The sequence below is a fragment of the Ptychodera flava genome, chromosome 4, assembly GCF_041260155.1.
Source record: "Ptychodera flava strain L36383 chromosome 4, AS_Pfla_20210202, whole genome shotgun sequence".
NCBI classification, from domain to species: Eukaryota; Metazoa; Hemichordata; class Enteropneusta; family Ptychoderidae; genus Ptychodera; species Ptychodera flava.
Window position 1 is genome coordinate 45,853,110 of NC_091931.1, and position 18,628 is coordinate 45,871,737.

General features: G+C 37.0%; 1 protein-coding gene across 3 annotated transcripts in view; it reads right to left on the minus strand.

The window, feature by feature from the left end:
- The window catches only part of LOC139131955 (cytochrome P450 20A1-like), a 125,614-nt gene that overhangs the window by 8,609 nt on the left and 98,377 nt on the right, over positions 1-18,628 (minus strand). For 2 of the 3 annotated variants that reach the window (XM_070698292.1, XM_070698291.1), the window contains 3 exons: positions 10,860-10,983; positions 9,993-10,107; positions 259-323 (listed from right to left, as the gene is read on the minus strand). In XM_070698292.1, coding sequence (XP_070554393.1) covers positions 259-323; positions 9,993-10,107; positions 10,860-10,983 — 304 coding nt within the window. The remainder of the gene's footprint in view (positions 1-258; positions 324-9,992; positions 10,108-10,859; positions 10,984-18,628) is intronic. The other variant, XM_070698293.1, reaches the window with a different exon arrangement.

Here is an 18,628-nt window from a genome sequence, read left to right on the forward strand (position 1 = left end):
GACCAAAAGCAACAAGATCATTGCACTATATGTGAACTGAATATTGCACAATTAGAACCATGTCATAGATAATATTTTGCTAAAGATTAGAGGACGAAGAGTTAGTGACTCAAATATTGATTTGATTACATAGTATTTCTGTAAAATCTTATCAGTTTTTGAGAAATAATCACTGTTAACAGATAGATGGACAAACAGTTATACTGGTACGATATGAGAGCTGAAAATGATGATATCAAGAGGTATGAAGGTATATACCTGTCAGGATCTGGCCAGATGGTTACATCCTGTAAAACTACTCCAAGTGCATGAATCACACTGGTCTACAAAAGAGACAAATTTCAGTACTTTATTAAGTTACATTGTCAAAATACTGGAAAACAAAACAATTCTGTCAATTCTGTATGCAGACCTAGCTTCCAAAATAAAGTAAATTTTGTACAACTTTTGCTGTATCCTGTGGATTTTGAATTGAAAAAATATGCAAATAAGATACCTATTCCTTACATAAAAATTTAGGTGTGCAATTACAGTTAGTACTTATTTGAAGTTCGGCTGGTTATTAATAATTCTCCATGTAACACTACCTAAGATTAAATAACTTTTACACAAACTGAATAATAAATTTGATTGTGAACTAAAAGTACCCCTGTGCGATGCAGATGCAACTCAGAGAGCAAGTTGGAATCATGCGAACTGATTTCTGTAGATTCTGCCTGCATGCACTCATGTTTTCTCAGAACTTTGGTAGAATGTCAATCATTTGATGAGCATTTACTTTCAGTTACTATCTCATAGGAAAATAATGTGCACAATTTCAAATGAAAATACAAATATCTTGACAAAATAGCAATCAGGATTTCATATCAACAACCACATTGGTAGAAGTACCAGTATAATAATAATGTATGGACTGGGACTGAGGTATGTGTTGGGTGTATTGGAGTTGCCTACCCTTACGAAATTTTTTTTTGGTGGCATATGTCCCACTGTCTTGCGGCTTATAAGCTACACACAAAAAAGGCTGCCAGAACTTTTTTTTCACTATGTGCCAATATGTGCAACTAGAGGCACTTAACAGGCACACAAAGACAATCAGTCAAATCTTTTGTGGCAGATATGCTAAATATTTAAATACACACAGTTTGAGCAAGATATTGCTCACTATACAACATTGAGTTGACACTCCACTTGATCACGTGACACTACAGCTGGCACAGCAGGAAACCTTTGATTTTCAACAAATTGTGTGAAAAACTACCATTTGACTTTGATCGGTGCAATAAATCAATCACTTACTTTTTATGTACGTTTTGCAAATGATTGGTTCTCACTGACAGCGTAACTGTTTCTACAGAAAAAAAGGCTTTGCAAAATATTAACTCTGGCGAACCATATATCGACGTTAGCCCTGCGTACGATGCTGTGTGTTCCGCTACAGCTAATTGTGGTGAGCGGGGCGTTTAGCTGTAGCATTGTACGCATGGCAAATATCGACGTATGATGAACTTATTTCACGTGCATATCTCCCTTGAAAAGACTAGTCTTTCAAAGAACTGCAACTCAAAAATAACGTATATCTTGTTCTTTTGTGTTTTCTTACGCCCTTTCCACACGCGGGTTTTAAATGAACTGCAAGTACGGAGTAGGTCTTGAAAGCGTACGTACGGTATGGAGGTACGTACGGTAAAGCTTTCCCAGCGTATAATAATGTACGAATAGTTTCAACATTGATCACGCTGGGCTTCAAAATACGGACGTGCGCGATGAAAGTCATCGTCGGGCAAAGTTTGTAAGTCACGAGACTGCTATGTCGGAGCCGTTTTTGTAGAGTTTTGTGTTGATCTAGAAAGGTTATTCCCATGTATTTGTGTCGTTTTGGTTTTCAAACGCAAGCTCGCATGCAGCTGAGCTCGAGCTCGATCAAGCTGCTTGCTGAAGCAGGGAGACAATGCGTGGGTCAGAACAGACTTTGAACCCGGAACTCTAGAATCACGCCTGATGATGTCATAGATCATGTGAAGACTTCTTTATGATTGGTCAGATTGTTGTAGATCATGTGAAGATTTCTTTATGATTGGTCAGATTGCCAAAAGGTCATGGGTCAAATCCTGAGCGGCAAATTAAATCTGATATGCAATGGTAGGCCATTAGGACGTTTGAGCGAGGAGTATATCGTCGCTGTTTTTTTCGCTCTGATTTTTGTACAGTTTAGCGTAAAATTACCGTAGGACATTATCATTCAGGGTACGTAAAGGTTAGCTATGAATTTAAAACCAACAAACAGCGTTTGCGATGCGTTGATGGCCCTTGGATGACCGATTCTGAGACCGCGATATCGTCCCGAAGAACAACGGTCACGGACACATCCATAGTTTGATCGAAGAGCTTCAGATCGTTTAAAAATTCGGTAAGTAATTTTCAATACCACGAGTTGTCTCTATAATTTTCGCAGTTTTCACTGTCTTTGGTCGTGCTATATTGATGTTGTTCTTGGCGAACCCTGTTCAAGTATGCCAAATGAACGTACGGTATTGGCAAAAATAATATACCTGTAGTTAATCATGGAGGTTGGTAGCCCTGCGTACGATGCTGTGTGTTCCGCTACAGTTAATCGCCCCGCTCACCACAGCCCTGCAAAGACCTGTAGCGTAGGTAGGGTCGGTGACTTCAAACCCATTTTGGGACTTGACGTAAAAAGCCAAATTACTGCCGAAATTCAGCGTTCTTGGGCCCAAGTCGTATCCCTGCCTACCTCAGCTACTCGATCGCTTCCAAAAATGCCAGTCTTTTATTCACTTCTCGTAAATAACCGTCGATGTTGGCAACTCTCGCTAGCCCTGCGTACGATGCTGTGTGTTAGCTGTAGCAGCCAACACACAGCATCGTCCGCATTTTTAGATTACGCTTTTGAAAAGTACGAATGCAAGAACGACGAAAATACAACTCAGTGGGCTAACTGCTAGTGTAACAATGAATACCAATAGGCATATCCACGACTCAGAGTACAAGCTGCAAAAACAGCAATGTATGCAACATTGATAAAATTTGTCCGCATTTCAAGCTGCGTGTCCGATATCGCGCGCGTACAGCTATATTTAGTAACAAACCTGTAACCGTGCACTGCGCTATTATAAAGGGATACTTTTTGTTTTAAAACAATTTATGAGACAGTTTTCCATTTACATTTCTTCTGTTTGAGATGTGCTGAAACCCAATCACCGCTGGTCAATAGTTGTAGTTTGGAGTGGTGTGTCACAAGTAAATAGTGAAAATGAGGCTGAAAAGCAATGATTTGGTAATCACAATAAACATAATGTATAGATATGTCATGAGTTTGTATCATTAGGTAAATTATTTAATATTAATTATTATAATTTCTTTCAAGCACATGAATGCTGTTTTCCGTGAATTTTTGTATTAATATATAATAAGGGTAGTTGACAAAATACAAGCAATTTCACTTTGCACATGTAATAATATCCTTGTCTGTTATTTATCATTTTTATTCTCAGTATATGGGCAAAGGCCATGAAGCTGAACAGACCAATGGATCAACAGGAACATTCAATCTGAAGTTTCAGAACAAGATCGTAAACATTAGGATGGCATCGAAAACAACTTTGGATAATGTGAAAAATCAAATGCAGACTTTTAGACGTGTTCTGTTATGTTTTTCACATGAACCTCATTAGATTATTGAATTTTGATTTTATTTTAATTTCTTAGTGGTCCAGCCTAGTGTACCAACATCATTGTTTTACATATTAAAATAAACAATGGGGTATTATCGTGAAGATATGTGGTAAGTGGGGTTTTTTTTGCATCTGTGAGTAGGCGGTTTAAAAGGCAGTAGCTGTAACTTAATTTTTATGCAGTATTTTTATACTGTTATGTGTCTTGATTTTTGCCTATTTTGCCAAGTGAGTAAAGTGAAAAGTTACCTCAACACACAAAAGTTAAAAGAACAACATCATAAGTTACAGCTACTGTCCCTTAAAACAAATGAAGATGTGAAGTGTATGGTAATCTCCTGGCTAGTATAAAACTGGTAGGTACAAATGCAGGTATGGTTGGGGAGGGGGGGGGGGGTAGCACATGAAGCATGCATAGCAGCATTTTACCATGAAACCTTTTACCCCACCATTTTTTGTGGCATATTTACTATGTTCAGACAGGGAAAAATTGAAACGCTTCTGCAACACTATTTGTGATTTGTAAACACAGGGGATTAATAGATTGAGTCCGCTTGCGTCCACATACACAAAATTAAGCCATTGTTTTGATGTTTAAGACGTCTTAATGCGCCCTCTCGAGTTCAAAAGGTGTGTATGGCCAAGCATTGTTTGTAACAAGATGGCTGAAATGGACGACGTCGTACTGTCTGTAAAGAATGTGAAAGAGGCTCCCCACCTAACTATCCAAAATGTTTTTGTGTCGAGTTTGTGTTTTCTAAAATGTGTTCCTACATTCTTATCCGATTGTTTGTGTTAATAAAAATGTTTGTTTCGCCTCGCCATAAGCTTTCCCCACACAAACAAAACATTACTGTCCACACTAATCCAAACTTCCCTACAAAATATCCGAGGCGAAACAAACATTTTTATTAACACAAACAATCGGATAAGAATGTAGGAACACATTTTCAAACGAATCAAACACAAACTTAATGACTCAATCGAATATTTTTGTTCCCAATTAATAAATCATAGACAATCTCAATTCTCGGTTTATGGCAATTTTTGTCGACCGATAAAAGTCTTTTCATCTTCAATATTCCATTCTAATTTCACCTACGGTATATAATATCCTAACCTCCTGTGACTTTCCTTCTAAACGTTGATTTGCCTTGTGCACCAAAAGAGATGCTGTATTTTATGCCAAACGATGAAAAAATATGTGAAGAAATTACCATGTATCAGTCAGTACAGCAGGCGAAACCCGGACGGCCATACCGATTGGGGACAGAGCAGAGTAGATCGAAATGCAAACGGGGTGTTATTATAGGAAAGGCGGTGACTTATTTTAAAGCTGAATAAAATGCTGTCTCTGGTTGTGTAAGTCTGTTGATCGAAATATATATTTTGTTCCCAGTTGATTAATCATGGGGGATGGCAGTCTCGATCTCCCCTTTATGATTCGATATTTACTGACTTGTTCCCTCTCATTTTTGTCAATCGATGAAAGCATTTTCGTCTCCATATTCAATATTACTTTGATCGATGTTACATCCTGACCTATACTGTCATTAGTTTTGACCAACGTACAAAGACATTGCCCATGCGTCCGGCTGACGAGTTGTTTTGCAAAACGGTGAAGAAATGGGGCCCCGGGAGACATCGATGTCAGTCTTTCCGGACTGTTTACATGTAGCTTAGGGGATATCAAAGGAGATGAATCAGTCAGTTGAATAAAACATAACTTTTCGGACTTATGTTATGTCAATTTTGTCAATGTCGGACTTTTGATTCGATTGAGAAACCAGAATCACCTACAGAGATGTCTGTATTAAACACGGACGCACAATTGGGAATAGTTTGTTGTGCTACTGTCGGTCTCAGTCGTGGTGTCTCTCCCATAGAATTTCGAAGCTATAGGTCTACACTTGTCGTTTCGTTTCACAGGTAGCGGTACACCGATGACCAGATATTGTACCGTTCTTAAAACTAGTCTAAGCAATTTTACGACACTGCACTATTTGCCATCGTGTCTCCCCATGAACGTCCTTGAACCTATGGACGTGACCATTGTTTTACTGCGCCCATTAGAGTGTAAACCCCTGCTCGTTACCAGCAGAATACTTTTTAAAGTTCTGTACATCAGTGTACACTTTGTGTATAAGCCCTAAACCTAGTTTAATTCAATTATGGAAAGGTATTAAAGAATAAAGGGTCGTTACAGTTGCTAAAATTGCGAGAAAAACGGCACTTTTACTCAAATAGAATAGTGCTATTCACAAGCGCTATTGTTTTAAATCACGTCCAGGGTGTGCTGTTGATTTTCATTCTTTCGTGCAATTTCATTCGTTTGAAGCAATTATCCTTTCATTTGATTGCTCTGTGGGACTCTTCTGAATATGTGTTTTGGATAAAAAGAACTCTACAGTGAAAGACATAAACTTCAACGGTGATAGGTATACAATATCGGTTCTATGTGCGAAGATATACAGATTACAAGTTATTTTAGAAGTTCTCAAAACCAGTAAAAATAATTCTGCGCGCCATTTATTGATAGTTTCTTCTTGTGAACGTCCTTGAATCCGTGACCGCGACCATTGTTTTCGAAGTGTTCGACGGTCGATGATCGGTAGATTAATGAAGATATATGTTACTGAACTATCGTGTGATTGTTTAATAGCATGGTTAGGTAATAGACGGTGTAGTCAGTAGAGGCGATACGGCGAAATTCCACGGCCCAAGGGAGCGTACATCGCATGGTTTCTTACAAGGAACAAGCCGTCGGTTTCCATAGCTACTACGTGGAATCCGGCCTCACCGATGTCCCTGGCCGATGTCCCTGTCCTGATTCGGAGAACAACTTTCAAGCTGCGTGTTGAGGTTCAGATGTCCGATTTTTTCATATTCAAAAGACTTATTGATTTACAGAGAACGCCCGCCTTGTTTTTAGCTTTAACTTAGCACATGATGGCAATTGAAAACCAAATAGCCAGTGGGAAAAAATTAGACGACTCGCTCTCACCAGCGGTCGAGGTCGCAATGAAAAAAAGTCGAAGTCTCTGAAATCGGTATCATTGCTCCGCCATGTTTATTGTTGGTTGTACGGCCAGTTGAAAGTCACAGACTTTCTTCACGGTAAAATTCATATAATTGCCATACCGCGAAGTTCCCTGTGCATTTCAATATGTCTATTTGGAAGCAAAAGCGCCACGGACATTCTATCGATGTTGATGAACTTTCTCCAGGCCGTGACATGTCACCAGTTACGAACTTTACCGGTTTTCGATACGAAAGATGCAATATATTATCAGCGTTGTTCACGTTGTGTTTTGAGTTTGATATGGAATGTAACGGGAAAACACTAACGATTAGAGTGACGATAGAGACCATGCCCGATACGGAAAAAATGACATCAACTACTTGCATTGAGCAGTGACCTGAAACTTCAGACTGATATATAAATGTCGACAATATAAAACATTGAAATGCCGGAGAGAGAGAGGGAGAGAGAGGTTTACGCTGTCGCGAACTGATTATACTCTTTCGGATATGACTTCGGTGTAGACGTGACGATACACAGACATCGAAAATGTACACCTACTTTCCAGAAATTCGACTAATCTTATAATAAAGAATAGAACAAATCCAAAAGTGTTGATTGAAGTAAATCTTCAGATGTTGGTTTTCTAAAGTTAGATAATACTTACAGAAATATGGTCGTCATAGTCTTCTCTTAAAAACTATTATCTTCAACACCACGTTTCTTATGATCGGTGATGTCATTTTTTTATTATTTTTACAAACTTTCAATGCATCAAACGCCATAAGACTATCTAATCTGCCTGTCAAGGAGTTACAATATATTTCCAAGGGCTGGCACACGATGTCAACTTACGCGTCGTCCATCGAGTGGCCGGTGGCAAAGTGTCACAGATGGCTCCGTCTGTAATCGCGGCCACTTTGATTTTGATGTGACACCAACGTGCGTAATTTGAGGTTTTTTTTGTTACCTAATATGTCGACCTCACAAAATTTCACAGTCCATGCTTTGAAGCAGTCTTAACATGGCAAACATGTCTCGCTTAAATTTCATCCTCGTCGTTCCAAATTAAATTCGACCACTAAATTATTTCGGCAGTTTTAATTTCCTATTAATTCGACGTTTTTCAAATCGTAATGATTTTTTTCTGGTCGAATTGATAGGGTTTTTGGTAGCCAGCCTATCTCTTCGTCGGACCAGTATACTGCGAGATGTAGTACTGTGTTCGGCAGCCATGGCGAAAGTGAATATTGTATATTGGTTGTTGTTTGTTTTATGTTACAAATACCTGTCGCGTGAGGGCGTTTGAAACGCTTCTGAAGCGGCTCAGTCTGTCCACACAGCGATTTGCGGATAGAGTTAATCCCTACAACGGCTCTGGTCGGGCCGACTAAACCGTCTCAAATCTGAAACGCTTCAGAACCACTTCGGAGTGTCCACACATAATATTCTGTGTCAGTATTGGCCCAGAACCGTTTCAGAGACGTTTCAATGGCCTGTGTATGAACGGCATAATTGTCTGCAATCACAGCGGCTTCTATGCTGCTAAAAGCCCCGCCCCATTTTTTTGCGGCATATCGTCTGCAATCACAGCGGCCTGTATGCCGCAAAACTGTGCCAGAACAGATCTTTGCATGATAAAATATGAATAACCTGCTTATAAGCCACAAACAGTTGCAGCTTGGTATCCACAACTATTGTGGGTTAGCATGCACAACTATGTGCCAGAAGCCATATTTTTTCGTAAGGGTATAGCTTGTCCTGTTACACACCACATACTTATCTCTTGTCAAATACACCACACAGAGATCCCTTATCTAAAGAGCACACATAAATCCCTTGTTCAATACAATACACAGAGATCCTGTGTCCAATACAGCACACAGATCTCATTTCAAATACACCATACAATATTCCTTTGTCAAATATGTATGCTATGCAGAGATCCCTTGTCTATTATACATGACTCTATACAACCATTTTTGCTATTGGACCACTGAAAGATTGATACGAACAACACATAATCTGCCTGCACTAATCAGTTTTCACTGTCAGGGGGTCCAATAAAAGTCAGGGGGTCCAATAAAAGTCAACACAGGAACTCTTTTGTATCTGATAATATCAACAATCAATGGCTGCTAACATACTTGCTAGAGGATATATTGAAATAGAACTTGTTTTCTTCTTAACGTATTTGCCAGAGTTGAATCCAATTGAAGAGTTAACAAACTCAAGACTAACAAGGAACATCTACCTACATTTATTTTGCAAGCTTAGTGTGCCAATGGCAGTGTATGAATGAAGCCCTTACTGCACATAATACTATAATTGCGTTTTACCAATGATAACTATTACTTGGTAATATAGACCTTAGTTTGATGCAGTTGGATCAGTGCTGATGACTGAGTCATCATTCAATGGCTACTTGCCCTGAATTAAACTTTGGACAACCATGCAGTATTACATGTATGCTGCATGTATCTCCAAAAATGGGTTCATTCACCAGTTCAGATAAATGTAGTAATGGACTTTGCACTCTTTGTATTTTTCCTATGATAGCCTTTTTAACTGAAGTAGGCCAAGGCTAATATACACAATAGCTAATATTTTCCTCATGATTTTTGACTTTGTGCTCTCAATTCTCAACACGGTTGTCAGCTTCAGTTATAGCTATGATTACTGCACATGCATTTCACTGAGACAAAAATTTACTTATCATGTAAACCGAAGTTAGATAGATGTAGAAACAACAAATTCAACATCCCTGTCATACAAGTCAATCAGTGATTGTCAGTATAAATGCCATGTTTACTGTTTGTACTTTTTCATGTGATTTCTCTTTCCACAGTAACTACTGCAATGATCAGTATTAAGGTCCCAGTACCATAGTTTAATATGTCATGAATCTCAACTTTTATTCTGCAGTGTTTGTTTGCAAAAGTTGAACTTGTTTCCAATTAGATATGTGTGTATAGTGCAAACTCTGTTTTCTGTTTATTGTTTTGACAGCACATATATAGACATGCAAGCTGATATATATCAGTTACAAAAGACCTCCTGTGTTGGCTTTAATGCGCCCCTGACTGTGAAAACTGATTGGTGCAGGCAGATAAAATGTCATTCATATCAAACATTTGGAGGTCCAATAGGAATAATGGTTTTAATCACTGAAACATAAGTGACCATTTCAACAATTGTGATGAAAAATCACATTTTATTTGAAGTTTGAATATTATAATTTTAGATAATTGATATATACTTCATCTTACTCTTACCCCTTTAGGAATAGTGTATCCTTGAACATCAACATCTTCTTCATAATTGACCCGTGCAGCAAATGGCGCTAATACAGAACATCTCATGCTCTCATTAAATACCCTCTTGATGTACCTTGGTAAACAACAGTCAATATCCATTGTAACAGATTTTATCAGGTATAAAACAAGAATACTGTACAGTGTCTGGATGAGAATTGTCAAATGTTTCACAGGACTCAATGATGATAAAATGTTGATAAATTTATAGCTTGAACCAAAAAAGTATATTTCATTGAATTGTAACTGGAAGTTAATTAAAACCTTTGCCTGTTTTCGCTGTTCTGCACTCCCGCTAGCTATTGAGGAAGGGCAAAGAAATAACATTGATACATCAGCTAGAATATGTAAACTGTAATCAGGGTGACATAGAAGATGAGTACCATTTTTTGTTGATTTGTTCCTTTTATGTCGATCTTTGAAAACAGTATTTACCTCAACATGTAGTAACTGAACCAAGCTTTTGTAAATTTACCAATCTTTTACAGTCAACTGATTCAAAACTGATCTTTCAGATGTGTATTTTTGTATATAAAGCATTTAACCTCAGAAAGAAGACTATCCCTTCAGTACATCGTTAAGTCATGCTGCATTTATTTATTACCACTTTGTTACGTAAGATATACCATTTGTTGTGAACAAACTTAAAATACAAGTAATGTTACCCTCTTTGCATTTGGGCCGGAGGCCTTGGAACGCAAATAAAATCATTATCATTATCAAATTTATAGCTGGTAGTAATATGTAGATGATGAACCTTACTTGTGGAGGACTTTACAGGGTGAAAAAAAGAAGCCAAAAATTTTGTTTTCCAGAACCAATACTTACGGTAATTGGTCTAGGTTTGAATGATCAACTTTGCCATCTTTACCAAGAATTCCCAGAATCTCATTGTGCACTCCCTCCTGAATTTCCTGATGCTGACATAAGTAGTACAGTGACCATACCATCACTGTAAATATATGCAAGAAAACTTGACTTAATAGTGTCACATTTCAATAATTAACATTTCTGTCAGCAATGAACAACTGAACTCTAAACACAACAGATTACTGATTTTTACTGTTCAACTGTTGTAAAAGTGCATCCTTTCATGATTTCTGCAATATGAAATGTTACTGCTCAACTATCTTATGTAGAATGATGATGAATTTATTCTGATATACACACTTCTCCTTCAGGCCCTCAGAGTAAAAATTATCCATTCAGAAGCTGTAGGCTTTTACAAAGTTTAATCAGCAGCGAAATCAGTTACACCCATGGCAACTTAACTGTTGTTAAAGCCTACCTTGATACAGTCAGAAATTCTGCTTGTATAAAGACAAAATAGAGCACTCGCAGTGCCTAGGGTTGTAAATGAGAGTTTACAATTGGCACCCTGTGTTCAAGATTGATACACAAGACAACTCTCCCATACATTAAATCCTCTATTCAATAATTAGGTTTATTAATGAAGCAACACGTTTTATGGGATCACTGCTGTTAGCATTGTACACCTACAATAAGAGGCACATTGACAAGGACAAAAACATACGCAAAAAAATTCATTTTTGTCTACAGACAATAGTCTGTAAGTTACTATGACACCAGATTTTACATTTGGTTATTGTGTAGTCATGACATTCATTAAAGTTCTCTGAACAAGACAGCTGTACACGGTGTTATGCAGGGTAATTATTATTATTAGTCGCGCCAGCGGCTTACTGACTACGCATGCGCAGATTCATAATATACTATGCGACTAACCAGGAAGTGTACCCTTCTTTCATGGGTGCCGCCATTTTTTTGAGTACTCGTAAATAAACAAATACGAAACCTGCAAATTATTATTTTATGACATGCCATTTATATATCTCTCTTACAGCCATAAAAGTAGAAAAAAGGGAGAAAACTTGTGCATATGAACGGGGCATACACAAAGAATGCTAGGATTGAATTTTAGAAAAGCGCTCCTGTGTCAATAACTAGATTCAAAAATTGCCACTTTTGGACAGAAAGCTATTGTTTTCAGCTTGCAAGTGGAAGGTGGGCAGTGCCGTTACCATTGCTATGATAATGATGGTATAATACGTCCCTTGTTTGACACAATAGGCTGTTATCATGGTAAAAATTGCCAATTTTTGTCCAACATTTTTACAAATTACAGAAAATCTATACCTGCATGATGCTGCAGGGTTTGACGTCGTGTATGTACGTGAACTGCTTTCATCACAGGGAAACTGGGCATAGTTGTCATACAAACGTATATGAAGTAACAATTAATCTATTTATCATGAATCAATACAAATAACATTGCCAATATTAAGCCCTGGTGCGACACCACGGGCTGAGCCCTATAATAGTATTATTATTAATTATTATTATTTTGGATAAAAAATAATCCATAAGAGGTAAGAAAAAAACTACAAGTTAAAAGTCTTTGATACCAAACATTCCACAATAAGCTATTTGAAAAAAATTGACATGGACAGTACAGAGGACACAATCAAATTGCTAGTCTAAAAGCGATGCAATCTACTCAGAAAACTATACCACTTGTTCCTAAGTATTTCATCAAAGGTTAAAACATGGACATTAACAAGTAATAGAGTATTACTTTGAACATGACTATATTTGAAACCTATTAATTTACGAAATATCTGAGAATTATGCTCTCCTGGCAGTTTTAAACATTTTCATAGAAAAATTACACCACAGACAAAAAACAGAAAAATTAATGACACTTAACCAACATATAAAAACTGAGTCTGAGCCTGAATATCTTCATTATCTTTAAGGTCATCACAAGATATTAAATGACCAAGATATTGACTAACCCCTGAAGACCATGTTTCATGCCTTCAAAGGAGATGTCACAAACATCAACTTTAAAAGACGAATAATTGCAAACTCTCAATTACAACCTTTGAAAGAGCTGGTTTTGCCTTTGTGCGAACAGACTTGCTTACTCATGGGCTTAATCAACAGTCAAGTGGCCGGAGGTGAAGCATGAATGGGCTTGGAATATGATAGCAAATCAATTCCAGGAATTGTTTTATTATAAAAGAAATGACTCAGAAAGCTACAAAGCTGATCTTCACTAGGTTGAGACCAATTATGCCTGATTCAAATTGCCAGGCATGAAAAGGAAACTTTTTTAAGGTTTTTTGTTGTGCATTTATTTATTCCACACATTGATTCCATGTGGTTTCCACATTTTCCTAGCACATACATATTAATTCCATGTCTATATACAGAGTTCTTAAGAAACAGTTGATATAAGAGTGGGAAACCTAAATCTAGCGAATTTCACCATTTATCCCTTCCAAGATCATCCTTGAATTAAATGCAGCTCAAATTTGCCACATACTTGCACGCGCTGACGACTACGGCGCGACGAAAAGAGATGTTGAAGTACTTTACATTAATGATAATGAGCTCTGAATCCCATGGGTGCGAAAGGGCTAGGGGGAGGAGCATGCGTGATGTCATCGGCGATACACGAACGTACGTGTGTGACAGCTTACAGTAGCATTGGAGTCTATGACTGTAGTAGTGCAGTTCTGCACGTTACAACTTTTTAATGCTCAGTTGCATGAAACCATCAATGACACTATGCATGTAGCTTCTCTAATGTGTGGCCAGGTCAGGTACACAATTGGTTGTTGGCATGGAGTTGTTGGCAAATAGTTGATGATGTAGGGGCATGAGGTGGGATATGGACCCAAAGAACCCAAAAGATGATTAAATATATCAATCAGAAAAATTCTAAGCTACAGTACAAACTGCCTGAAGATAGTTCAATGTGGAAAAAGTTAAATGATTCAGAAATAACAATTAACAATTCCAGAAATAGAAATGACGCACTTCCCTGCTGACCTGAATGCATGTGAAAAACACAACCTGGCATCTGTAAATTAAATGTATACCAAGTAAACATTTTAAGTCATTTGTATTAATGCAATTTCCAAAGAGCCCTATGAAAATGATGAAAAATGCTTATCTGGTCTTGTGTTTGTAAAACCTCATGGCTGATAATTGTCAAAGTATTAGAAAAAAAATTAAAAGTGATGAAATTACTGTTTTTAATAGGCATATTTTCCTTGAAATACATGACCCTGTAAAGAATATATGCTAGAAGTGTTTAAAAGTAATTTCTTTTCAATAATAATTTAATCTGTGATGAAAGGATTTTTATTCTTTGAGTTTAACATATTCAAACATTGCAGTTTGTTCAATCACCTTATGCAGTGCAAAATTTACAAAATGACTGAATAATAAGAATTTTGGCAGAATAAGTCTTTGTGATGTAAAATTATGGGTTGACATAAAAATAATTGTCAATCTGTTTGAAGTACTAGTACTATAATTTAAAAAAGAAAAGTTCATGCAGAAAAGGTAACATATATTGTCAGCAATGTTAATTAAGTGTTAATTTTGACTTTACTTCAAAATATGCCTTTGCCAGATACCAAATATACAGGGTCTAATATTAAAATCAGCCATGTTCAGCAAAATTCACACAACAGCATTTGATTTGCTTCTGTTATCCTTGTTTGACAGTCAGTACAATATGGAACTTGAACACAACACAGTGAATAAGTATGCTGTGAATGGAATGGTATGGCTGCATCCACATGCAGCGCAATAGGAATGCCTTTGTCTCTCACCCCTCATTTCCAACCCATCCCATCCCTGAAAAAATAGTTTGGTCTTATATTTATAATGTTAATAATTTCTGTATTAAATGTGCACATCTCAATAACTTTTGATCACAAAAATTTTCATTGTTTTTTACCTCATTATGACTGACCAATCAGTTAAACTGTTTACTCTGAATATTTGTGCATTTTTCCTCAGTATTTGACATTTTCAGAATATCTTATTCAATTTGTCATTTCCAAAATGTTACAATGCTTCTTTGTGTTGGTCAAGCTTTCCACAGGCAGAAATCAAACAAGCATCAAATGTGACCTACTCTATATAGGAAAGTCTGCCTCTAGAGGGCGGGCATCATGAATGGTGTTTGTCAGTTATTTCCTCCACACTACCTTCTGCAGGTTGTACTGTAAACATTAAATATGGCTACCGTAGACGTCAGATTTTCCTGTCTCAAATTTTCACTCATTTTCGTTCATATGACTCTGAAACTCCAGAAAACAATTGGGAAGAAAGAGTTATCCTGAAATATTGAGGTACTCGCCAATATTTTGCAAAATTAAATGAGAAAAAATACCGTCAAGGACACTATGTGCTCACATTCGGTTTGAATTGGTCCATTCGAGAAATATTTAAACCAGGAAAAACAAGAATGACAAAAGCAAATAAGTCTCCAACTTAGGTACTGGAGGTCATCTTTAGGAACATGCATATCAACTTCTATAGCAATGGGAGCAAATGTCAACAACAAAAAATAGCGTCAATGACACTGTAGCTCCCTTCCTGGACTATTTAGTGTTTGTTCTCTGGTCAGATATTTGAACATGTGTGAAAGGGATAAAGTGCATGAAGTGAAAATACTTAAATGAAATGTACTGGAGACAGTGAAATATGTTTAATGTAATTATTCAGAATATAAAATGGAAAAAATACAGAATTAGATATATCGAATACTGTGATACAACCATTAACTCAACAAGTCATTTACAATGACATAGTCCCCACTTGTAATAGGAGTATTAGTCTTGATGGGGCAGGAAAATGTAGTCATTAAGAAGTATCACTGGAGTGTATATGTTGAGATCTATGGGCACATATGTCTATGTTGTTGTTCCCAATTTGAAACACATGAGGCATGTCTAAGTTATGGTTCTAAATCGGGAAAAAAGATCAGACCTCTAGCAGTATTGGCCAGCCAAGAAATACATATGCGCATTATAAATGAGGTACAAGATGTGACATCTTAAGGTTTAATATCCTATCAAAATTGGAGGGTATAGAACTTGTGGTTACTGAAATATGCATATATATATATAATCAAGGTCAAAGGTCATCGAGGTCACATGACATTTTGAAAAAAAAAATTATATTGCTAATTAATCCCTATATGCCAAAAAATCAGATCTCTAGCTCTATTCGCTTGCCCAGAATTAGATGTGTACATAATTAATGAGGTAAAGCGTGTGTTGTCATAAGGTCTCCCATCCTACTAAATACAAAGGACATAGCACTTGTGGTTACTTATTTATTGACACAAACATATATTTTAGGTAAAAGGTCATCGAGGTCACATGACATTTGGTCAAAAAATTTCTCTCCTATAGTTATCCCTATATACCAAAAATCAGACATCCAGCTCTATTGGCTCGCTCAGAATGAGATATGCGCATAATTATTGAGGTACAGTATGTGGCGTCATAAGGTGTCCAATCATACCAAACATGAAGGGTGTAACACTTGTGGTTACTGAGCTATGGACAAATATGTATATTTGAGGTCAAAGGTCACCGAGGTCACGTGACATTTTGTCAAAAAAATTGTTTTGCTAAGTTATCCCTATATACCAAAAATCAGACCTCTAGCTCTATTGGCTCGCTCAGAATTAGATATGTGCATAATTAATGAGGTACAATATGTGGCGTCATAAGGTGTCCCATCATACCATACATGAAGGCTGTAGCACTTGTGGTTACTGAGTTATGGACAAATATGTATATTTGAGGTCAAAGGTCACCGAGGTCACGTGACATTTTGTCAAAAAAATTGTATTGCTAAGTTATCCCTATATACCAAAAATCAGACCTCTAGCTCTATTGGCTCGCTCAAAATTAGATATGCACATAATTAATGAGGTACAATATGTGGCGTCATAAGGTGTCCCATCATACCATACATGAAGGCTGTAGCACTTGTGGTTACTGAGTTATGGACAAATATGTATATTTGAGGTCAAAGGTCACCGAGGTCACGTGACATTTTGTCAAAAAAATTGTATTGCTAAGTTATCCCTATATACCAAAAATCAGACCCCTAGCTCTATTGGATCGCTCAAAATTAGATATGTGCATAATTAATGAGGTACAATATGTGGCGTCATAAGGTGTCCCATCATACCATACATGAAGGCTGTAGCACTTGTTGTTACTGATTTATGGACAAATATGTATATTTGAGATCAAAGGTCATCAAGGTCACATGACATTTTGTCAAAATATCCAAGATATCTGCGTGAACGGATGGACTCACGGATGGACGAACAGACGGACATGACCCAATCTATAAGCTCACTGGACTTCATCCGTGGGGACTAAAAATTGTGTCACTGCATCCTTTTTGCAATATGAATACGATGAGAAACTAAATTTTATTTTTCGTGGCCTTATACATGGGAGTCTATGGAGATCTGCCTTATACATGGGAGTCTATGGACGTGTAAACTAAAAATATGCAAATTTCACCACGATTTGCCCAAATTTGGGAAAGGTCACTCCTATGCACTTCCATACCAAGTTTCAAATCAATCGGACTTGTGGTTTCAGAGCAGGAGATTTTTTGACCAAAATGGGAGAAAATTACAAAAAAATTCATGAAAAATAGCAAGTCCAAGATACTGACCCAAGATGTGCACAATCATTTCATGTCAGCCCAAAGTACTTACATGCTAATTTTTCATGTAATCTGCTCAGTGGTTATTGAGTTTTTTCAATTTTGACTGTTTTTACATTTTTTCACTTGATTTGCATATTTTTGGCAATGACAACTTCATTTGAACAAAATCTCATCTACAGCCCATCATCCATGTACACACCAAATATCAAGATGAAATGTACAGCAGTTTTGGAGTTTTTGATGTTGACGGACAGACATACAGACATACAGACATACAGACATACAGACACACAGACATACAGACATACAGACATACATACATACAGACATTTCCCTAGCCTATAAGAATAGCTTCCATTGCCATATATACATATGGCTATGGGAGCTAAAAACAGAGAAGGCTTGATAAAAAGAAAAGGTGGGAGTGGGCAAAAAATGCACAAGGGATCTGGTAAAAAAGTAATGCTACATCATCAATCTTCTAGACCCTACCCCTTCCTGAATATCAAATGTTCCACCCCTTGGTATTACATAAGACCAAATGACAGGAAGTACATTTACAACCTTGGAGATTTTTTAATTAATGCCATGAGTGTTATCATTCTAATGTAAACAGCACTTAAGGTAGTTAAAGATAGTGAAATGCCTTCCACTGTTGGCAGTGATTACAACATCTGGAATTATCCTGGATTCAAATTTCTCATCAGTTCTTGTATGTCTTACATAGAAAAGTTGCAAACATTGGTCCAAAATGAAAAAAATCACCTCAGCTTTGTTTTCTGGATCAAATTTTCCTACAAATTGATACCAAATATGACAACATTATGTTCACTGAGCCTTCAAAATTGTCTCACAACATATTCTGGGTTGGTGTAGGTCATTTAAGGTCACAAACTGAGAAAATTACCTAAAATAAACGAATTTTGGGGTTTTCCCAACACTTTGAGCAGAAAATTTATCAAATAACATCTTTCGGGACTTTATACCAAATTACAAAGCTATCAAACAAGGGACTTTATACCAAATTACAAAGCTATCAAACAAGTAATTTTGAGATAAAGTTTTCATGA